Here is a 9,370-nt window from a genome sequence, read left to right on the forward strand (position 1 = left end):
ACACTGTCTTCCTTACAGTTTACAATTCTCCCAATTTTTGTGTCATCCACAAATTTTGAAATTGTCCACTGCACACCAAGATCTAGATCATTTATATATATCAGGAAAAGCAAGGGTCCCAATACCGACCCCTGGGGAACTCCACTACAAACCTTCTGCCAGCCCAAAAGCACTCATTAACCATTACTCTGTTTCCTAACCCTCAGTCAATGTTGTATCCATGTTGCTACTGCCCTTTTTATTCCATGACTTTTAACTTTCCTTACAAGTCTGTGTGGCACTGTATCGAACACCTTTTGAAAGTCCATATACACCACGACAACGATCTTGCCTTCATCAACCATCTCTGTTACCTCTTCAAAAAAACTCCAGCAAGTTAGTTAGACGTGATTTTCCTTTAACATGTCCATGCTGATTCTTCCGAGTCAATCCACATTTTTCCATGTGACTATTAATTCTATCCCGAATAATTGTTTCTAAAAGTTTCCCCACCACCGAAGTAAACTGACTGATCTGTAATTGCAGGGCAGATCTTTTCAACCTTTTTTGAACAAGGGTATAATGTTTGTAATTCTCCAGTCCTCCAGCACCTCCCCTGAATCCAGGGAACATTGAAAGATTATTGCCAGTGCCTCTGCAATTTCCACTCACTTCTTTCAATATTCTTAGATGCATCTCATCCAGTCCCGATATTTATCAACCTTAAGCACCAACAGCTTATCCGATACCTCCTCCTTATCAATTTTAAACCCTTCTAGTAACTGAGTTTCCTCCCCTGTCACCATGCCCTGGGTAGCATCTACCTTATAGGTAAAGACAGATGCAAAGTATTCATTTAACACCTCACCCATGCCTCTTGCCTCTATGTGCAAATCCCCTTTTTAGTCCCTAATCGGCCTCACTCCTCCTTTTACCATCTTTTTACTATTGATGTGCTTATAGTGTACATTGGGATTTCATTTTATGTTTGCTGTCATATTGGAAGTCCATATTTTTCATAATCCCTCTTTGCTTCTCGTATTTGCTTTTTCACATCCCTTCTGAATCTTCTTTATTCAGCTTGGTTCTCAATTGTATTTGCCATCTGACACCTGTTGTAAGTACACATTTTCTTTTTTAACTGAATATCTATCTCCTTTGTCATCCAGGGAGCTCTGGATTTGTTTGTCCTATCCTTCCCTTTTGAAAGAACATACCTTGACTGTGCCCAAACCATCTCCTCTTTGACGGTAGCCCATTGTTCAGCTACTGTTTTTCCTGCCAACCTTTGGCTCTAGTCTATCCATCCTAGTCCGTTCTTGCCCCATTGAAATCTGCTACCTGCCAGTTGATTATTCTTACTCTGGATTGACCAATGTCATTTTCCACCATCATACTAAACCTTATGATACAGTGATCACTGTCCCCTAAATGTTCCCCCACTGTCGCTTGGCCCATCTCACTCCCAAGAACCAGGTCTAGCAGTGCCTCCTTTTTTGTTGGGCTGGACACACTGCTGTAGGAAATTCTCCTGAACACAATCTAGGAACACTTGTCCCTCACTGCCCCTTATACTACCACTATCCTAGTCTATATACAGGTAATTAAAGACCCCTATTATGTACAATGTTTACACCACTCTGTACTTTCCTTGCAGATTTATTCCTCTATATTCTTCCCCCTAGCTGGTGGTCTATATATTACACTGAGAAATGTAATTTCACCCTTCTTATTCCTTAGCTCTAGCCAAATTGATTCTGTCCTTAAATCCTCTGATACATCCTCTTTCTCCAGTACTGCAAAATATCCTCCTTAACCAAAAATGCAACCTCTCCTCCTTTTTTCCCTTTCCTATCTTTTCTGAACACCTTGTAACCAGGAATATTTAACACCCAGATCTGCCCTTCCTGAAGCCAGGTCTCCGTTATCGGCACAACATCATAATCCCATAAGGAAATCTGTGCCTGTAACTCCCCAGTTTTATTAACTATACTCTGTGCATTCACATCATGCAGTGTAACCCTGATTTAGGCTTCATTACTTGCTCCCTTACTCCAACTCCATCTATTAACTTACTATTCTCTATTTTATTGCTATCTGCATATCCCAACATTCCATGCATCCTGGTATTACTTTCTAATATTCTCTCCTAGTTCCCAAACCCCTGCTGAATTAGTTTTAAACCCTCCCCAACAGCACTAGCAAAACGCCCCACAAGGAACTCAGTCCCGGCTCTATTCAGATGCAACCCGTCCGGCTTGTTTGGGTGCCGTCTCCCCCAGAGCCAGTCCTAGTGTCCCAGGAAGCTAAAGCCCTCCCTCCTACACCATCTATCCAGCCATGTAACGCAGAGCTCAAGCTTGTGCAGCCGGTGACACTTCCTGCATATGGGTTGATCTAAGTCACGAGACGTGTCCACGACTCCCACAGGATGGGCATTCCACTTGGCTGAGCTGTCCTGCCATGTCCTAACCTTAAACTTTAGTTACATTTACTTGCTTTAACCTTACTGTTGTACTATTAACTATAAACTGGAGATTAGTGGAAAGTAGAAATTTTTTGCCCTTACTCTCAAATCAGCTCCCTCTCCTGTGTCTATAAATTCTTACTTTCTGTGTGCTTGTTTAGAAATTTACGTTTTTGTACTCGCGCTGTTTTTCAATCTCCCGACTGTCTCTCCACTCGGCTGTTTTATCCCCTGGACTCTCAATGTTTTATCCACATAGTAAATTATTTTTGTTGGCTCTACTTAATAAACCTTCCCAAAAAGTACAGTTCCTACTTTATTTTAAACCTTAGAATACAATAAACCTTAAACACTTACTAGATACTCACCTAATACTCACCAAACACCTAGCTTCTCCAACCAATCAAATTGCTTCTTTCCTGTGATGTCACCATTTTCTTTCACTCTCCTTTCGAACTCAGCGTGGGCCAGTTCTGAGCAGCTGACAGGTCCGCCTCTCCAACTGCTCTTGCCGAAAGTGTAGGCTATGCTGTCTGTGATGGTGCAGACATGAAGTTGGAAGTTCATCTCTGGGTCAAATATGACATCAAGGTTGCAAACAATCTAGTTCAATCTTAAACAGCTGACAGGAAGTGGGATGAAGTTGGTGACTAGGGAACAGAGTTTAGAGCAGGGACCAAAAACAATGGCTTTACACTTCCCAATATTTAATAGTGGAAATATCCACTCATCCAGGATTGGATGTCAGATAAGTAGTATGATCATTTAGCAACAATGGAGGAGCCGAGAGAGACGTTGAGGCAGAGCTGGTTATGGTCAGTGTACCTGTGAAAATTAAAGCCCTGTTTTCAGTTGATGTCGCCACGGAGCAATAGGAGAAATAGGAGGGGGCCAACGATTGATTCTCAGGGGAATATCAGAGATAGCAGTGCAGGAGCAGGAAGAGAAGCACTACAAGTGATACTCTTAAGATTAGATAGCTAAGAATGGAACCAGGCAAGAGCAGTCCCATCCAGCTGGATGATGGCTTTGAAGAAGGATGGTATGGTCAACCATGCAGACAGGTTGAGAAGGGCATTGAGGAATAGTTTACCTTTGTCACAGTCACATAGGGTGTCATTTGTGACTTTGAAAGCTGTTTCGGTACTGTGGCAGGAGAAAAGGGAAACCTGACTGGAGGAATGCAAGCATAGAGTTCTAGGAAAGATGGGCATGGATTTGGGAGGTGACAACACGTTCAAGAAATTTGGAGAGCAACAAGGAGGTGGACAGTGGTATGCAATATGGCTGTGATGACGACAGATTTAAAGGAGACAGGGACCACACCTGTGGAGAGAGAATCATTAACAGTATCAGCTAACATGGTGACCAGGAGAAGAGATTGGATAGCCAGCAGTTTAGTGGGCAGAGGTCAAGGGAGCAGGTGCTGATGGGATAGATACTGAGAGGTTGTTTCCCCTGGCTAGTGAATCTAAAACACAGAGCACCGTCTCAGGATAACGGACTGATCATATAGGATTGAGATGATAAATTTCTTCACTCAAAGGGTTGTGAATCTTTGTAATTCTCTATCCCAGAGGGTCACGGATGCTCCATCAATGAATATATTTAAGGCTGCGATAGAGAGATTTTTGGTTTCTTGGGGAATCAAAGGATGTGGGGAGGAAAAGTGGAGTTAAAGCTAATGATCGGCCATGATCATATTGAATGATAGAGCAGGCCCGAGGGCAGTATGGTCTACTGTTTCTATTTCTTATGTTCCTATTTCTTATGTTCTTATCTCATGGACAAGATGACCTCAGAGAAGGGATGGGGGAGATAGGAGAGAAACTAGAGAAAAGTGTGAGTTCAAGGCTTGGGCAGGGGGGAATCTTTAGAGGAGTAGAAGTTTGGCCTGATTGGCTAGTGGACACAGCAGAGGCAACTGAGTGAATAGTATTGATCTTGGTGACAGAAATCCATGAGCTCCTCGCGCTTATTCACCACAGGTGGCTATTAAGGTAGATACTGGAATATTATTCAAAGAGGAATGGTATAAGTATTTGAAAGGAGGAATATAAAAGATCTTGAAGGGATGGTGTTAGAAGAGAGAGCTCTAATTATTGAACAAAAGCAGGATGCAGGCTGATATTCCCTTGTTCTATCCCAGCTTCCTGATTTGGCTGGGTATCCCAGAAGTGGATGACTAATCTCTGGAATACTGCTACTGGAAACCTGAGGAGAAGTAGAGCCTATACTTAGCATTCACATCTGTGGTTTATACAATCATAGAATGGTACAGCCCATAAGGCCAGTACCAGCTCTTGGCAGAGTTAACCAATTAATTCCACTCCTTGATTTTTTTTCCCAGAGCCCTGTAAATGTTTTCCTTTAAGTATTTACCCAATTCCCTTTTGAACGTTACTATTGAATCTGCTTCTACCATCCTCTTAGACAGTGCATTCCAGAACACAACTCGTGTAAAAAAAAAGTTTACTCATGTCACTTGTTTTTTGTCAATTACCTTTAATCTGTGTACTCTGGTTACAGATCCTTCTGTTACGGGAAACAGTTTCTCCTTTATTTATAAAAACAAAAAACTACTGCGGATGCTGGAAATCCGAAACAAAAACAGAATTACCTGGAAAAACTCAGCAGGTCTGGCAGCATCGGCGGAGAAGAAAAGAGTTGACGTTTCGAGTCCTCATGACCCTTCGGCAGAACGTCCGTTCTGCCGAAGAGTCATGAGGACTCGAAACGTCAACTCTTCTCCGCCGATGCTGCCCGACCTGCTGAGTTTTTCCAGGTAATTCTGTTTTTGTTCTCCTTTATTTACTCTGTCAAAACCATGATTTTCAATACCATTATCAAAATTCCTCTTAATCATTTCTGCTCTGATGAGAATAACCCCAGCTTCTCTGGTCTCAACATAACTGAAGTTCCTCAAACCTGATACCATTCTGGTGAATCTCCTCTACATGCCCTCCAAGGCTTTGACACCCTTGTAAAATCTGGTGCCTAGAATTGAACACAATGGGCAGAATTTTGCCCCTGATGGGCAGGCGGGCCCCATCAGCTCGGCGGTGGGTGGGCAGCCGATCGCTGCCGCCGAAACGGGTCCCGCCACCATTTTAAGTGGGTGGGCCAATTAAAGCCCGCCCAGCAGGAAGCGCTATGTGCTTCCTGTGCGGGGGGGGGAGGGTTTCCCCAACTGTCCGAGTACGCTCTTTCACGCATGCGCGCGAAAGAGCGCTCATCTCCCTGAGACTAAGTGCTGCCTCAGGGAGATCACTGACAGTGTTTCAAAATTCAAAAATAGAATAAAAAAAAAATTATTAACATGTCCCCCTCATGTGACAAGTCACACGAGATGGGACATGTTAATAAATATCACAAAAATTTTATTAAACTTTTTTAAAACAGACATGAAACCTCATCCCGCCAGTGGATGAGGTTTCATGTTTTTTCAGAAGCCCGCTGGGGCTCCTGGCCTGCCAGCCAGCCTTAAGGCTGGATGGGCAGGGCCTTTAATTGGCTTAATGATCCTGTCAATGGCCTCAATTGGCCATTGACAGGTCGGTGGGCGGACAGCTGATCGCGTTGTCCGCCCGCCTTCCTGAATATTTAAATGGAGCAGGATGATGTCAGGGGTTCCCCCAACATCATTTTCGCGTCGGCAAGTGGGCCCTGCCCCCAGCTCGTCGACGGAAAAATTCTGCCCAATATTCCTGCTGAGGCCTAACCAGCGTTTTATAAAGGATTAACATAATTTCCTTGTGTTTCTACTCTGTCTCTATAAACCCAAATAACCCTTATGCCTTTTAACAGTTGTCTATTGTTCTATATCAAATATTTGTGTATATATACCAACAGGTATCTGTTCCTGCACCCCTTAAAAATTCAACAATTTAGTTCATATTACCTCGCCTCTTTCCTCTTTCCAAATGGAATCACTTCACACTTCTCTACTTAAATTTCATCGACCACATGACTGCTCATTTTACCAGTCTCTTACCATGCTCCTCATTGTTTTGTTTCATCTTCAAACTTTGAAATTAATCCATGTACACCTAAATCTACGTCATTTATATTAATATAGTAATCAAAAAAACATTGGACCTAATATTTATTCCTGGGGAACAACACTGTATTCTTCCCTGCTGTTTGAAAAATAACCCTACAATCAATCAGCCCTTCACTTGAATTACCCAGGAGCTTGGGGAGCCTATAGTTCCCCCTTGCTTTCTCCATGGCAATGCCTCAGCCAATCAAAGTCGACTGGCCAACCAGTCAGCATCCTTTCCTCCTATAGTATAAATTGTTTAGAAATTGACTCTTTGAAATTTGGCATTCTTGCTTTTGTCCTAATGAGTGCAAGATGAAAAGCTTCAGCAACATGTCTCGCTTTTCAGCAATATACAAAACCCTTCACTACTACACTTAGCTTTCTATGCCTTAACCAGTTTTGTATAGATGCTGCTGTTGTCCCTTTAATCCTATCGCTTTAATTTTGCTAAGAAGTCTGTCAGCTGTACATTGTCAAGTGTTTTTTGAAAGTCCATATAAATAATATCAACAGTATTACTCCATTACTCATCAAAGAATTTGATCAAATTAGTCAAGCACCATTTGCCATTAACAAATGTGTACTGATTTATTTATTAACCCAATAAATTAATGAGCCTGTGTACTTTCTTCATCTGCTTGCAGGTGAAATTCTTCTTCTCAGAACTTTTCACACAAGCTGCTGGTGACGTAAAAGAAACTACATTTTACAACATAAATGAAACAACATTTGCAAACTGGATGCAATTGTCACATGAAAAATGTGCCAGTTGGGAAACCCTAGTTGGAAAAAAGTTTTTGCATCATTTTGCAAACTTAGCACCACCTTCCAGTGGGGCACTCAGCAGGTTATGCAAAAGTCTCAGTTGAATAGATCCGAATTAAAAATAAATAGCCATATTTTATTCATGTATTTATTTGTATATCACAGGAAGACAGTGGGTCGTTATCACATCTACTTGAAGCACTAGATTCTGGAGCACCACCCCATGGTGGGATTGCATTGGGTGAGTTCCAAATTAGGTTTTTATGTCACTCTTGTTTACAGTCTAGCATGGTAGGAGCCCGAGATTAGAATAAATCAAAACTTTGTTTGTGATTTAAGAGAGCATATGATCCGCACCCAGAGTCAATCGAGGGTTGGGCAGACACATGTGTACCAGCAAGCATGGACACAACTCCTACCTTGTACCCTTTACTGTATATTTGTAAATAGTTCTAAGAGTAATAAAGACTTTCTCAGACCTACTGAACTATAACCAACACCCTACAACAATGGTCACTTTCAGAAATTTTAATTTTCAGATTTTTAAAACGTCAATTTAATTTCTCAAGGTTCCTTGGTAGGGATTGAATTCGGATTTTCTACGTTATTGGTCCAGTAAATTAAACACTACACTAGGCTCGCTCCTCTTAGTGAATATGAAATGCTGAAATAGGGCAGTCTCTATATGTTAAAGCCAAAAATAGCATAAAATCATGTTTTTTTCCCTCTTTCCTTATGGGCTGGCCATTGCATTAGTGTCTAGCAGCTGTGACTTAGGGGAGAGGCTTCTTGTTTTGTCTAATACCAAACTCTTTGTCATGTTTGATGTCAATTCTGGATGTTAGAACGTATTGTTTCATTGTCTAATCTGTTTCATTTTAGGTCTGGACAGACTGATAGCTCTTACAGTTGGAGCATTGAGCATCAGGGATGTAATTGCTTTTCCTAAATCCTCCAGAGGCCGTGATATAATGAGTAATGCACCAGACTATGTGAGTCCTGAAGAGCTGAGCCCATATCATATTCAGGTCAACTGGCCAGCAGAAATCCATGAGGACACTAGTAAATCATGAGTTAGTGCAGAGACTGGTAACATTTAGAAGTAAAAATGCACTGAGATTTGGATCTTATTACCATTTCTGTGGCTTGGGACCCACAAAATCACTGAAGACTGGTGGATCTGGAGCAGCTTTCTGGTGTGGTGTTAGTCAGCCACTTTGTTGCTTAGTGTGTATGTTGATCAAATTGTAGTCTGTGAATAATGTTTCAAATTACTGGTAATTAGTTAAATAAATTACTAGAAAAGTTTTGCTTTTTCTTAAAAAAAAGGGTAAACTACTTTCAGACTAAAGGAATTTTGCCTTGTAAATATACTAGGTAACTTGGGTCCTGCTGAAGAGCTGGCACTACATCCCATGCAGGTCAGGAGGATAGTAGTAAATTACTCTCTTCACTTCAGTGCCTGAAAGTAGGTAACATGATTTCAGCCAGAAAGATCCCTCTGCAAGCTGTTGTATTCAGTCTACTTATTAAAGGAGAGAAAACCATCAGGTAATTTTGCTATTATTTCTCCTCTCTTTCGCTGTGGGAATAATAGCAATGTTATTTCAATTATTATAGCATAAATAATCCCTGTACTCCCACATCCTTAATGTTCAGTTCTTTCACCAGCACAAAATTTGAGTCTAACTGCACTCCTCGACTACATTCCAACCACATATTCATGCATCACTATAGCCGCTTATTTCCACCTGCATAACTTTGCCAAACTCCACCCCTACCTCACCTCATCTGATGCTGAAATCCTCATCCATGTCTTTGTTACCTCCAGACTAACACACTCCTGGTTGACTTCCCAGGTTCTACCCTCCATAAAGTCGAGGTCATCCAAAACTCTGCTGCCCATGCCCTATAACTTGCACAAACTCTGGTTCACCTATTACCCTGTGCTCATTGACCTACACTACCTCACAGTTAAGCCATGTCTCTTAAAATTCTCATTCATATTTTCAAAACACTCCATGGGCTTGCCTGTCCCTGTCCCTGTCTCTGTAATCTCCTCATGTGCTCCTCTGATTCCAACCTCTTGAGCACCCCTTGAGCTATGCCTTCAG

At 41.8% G+C, this 9,370-nt stretch overlaps 1 protein-coding gene across 1 annotated transcript in view; it reads left to right on the forward strand.

The window, feature by feature from the left end:
* dars2 (aspartyl-tRNA synthetase 2, mitochondrial) overlaps positions 1–8,561 on the forward strand; it is a 55,811-nt gene extending 47,250 nt beyond the window's left edge. The window contains exons 16-17 of the mRNA XM_078561518.1: positions 7,422–7,497; positions 8,139–8,561. Coding sequence (XP_078417644.1) covers positions 7,422–7,497; positions 8,139–8,329 — 267 coding nt within the window. The 3' untranslated portion in view covers positions 8,330–8,561. The remainder of the gene's footprint in view (positions 1–7,421; positions 7,498–8,138) is intronic.
* Positions 8,562–9,370: the final 809 nt, after the last annotated feature.

The sequence above is a fragment of the Cetorhinus maximus genome, chromosome 17, assembly GCF_964194155.1.
Source record: "Cetorhinus maximus chromosome 17, sCetMax3.hap1.1, whole genome shotgun sequence".
NCBI lineage: Eukaryota > Metazoa > Chordata > Chondrichthyes > Lamniformes > Cetorhinidae > Cetorhinus > Cetorhinus maximus.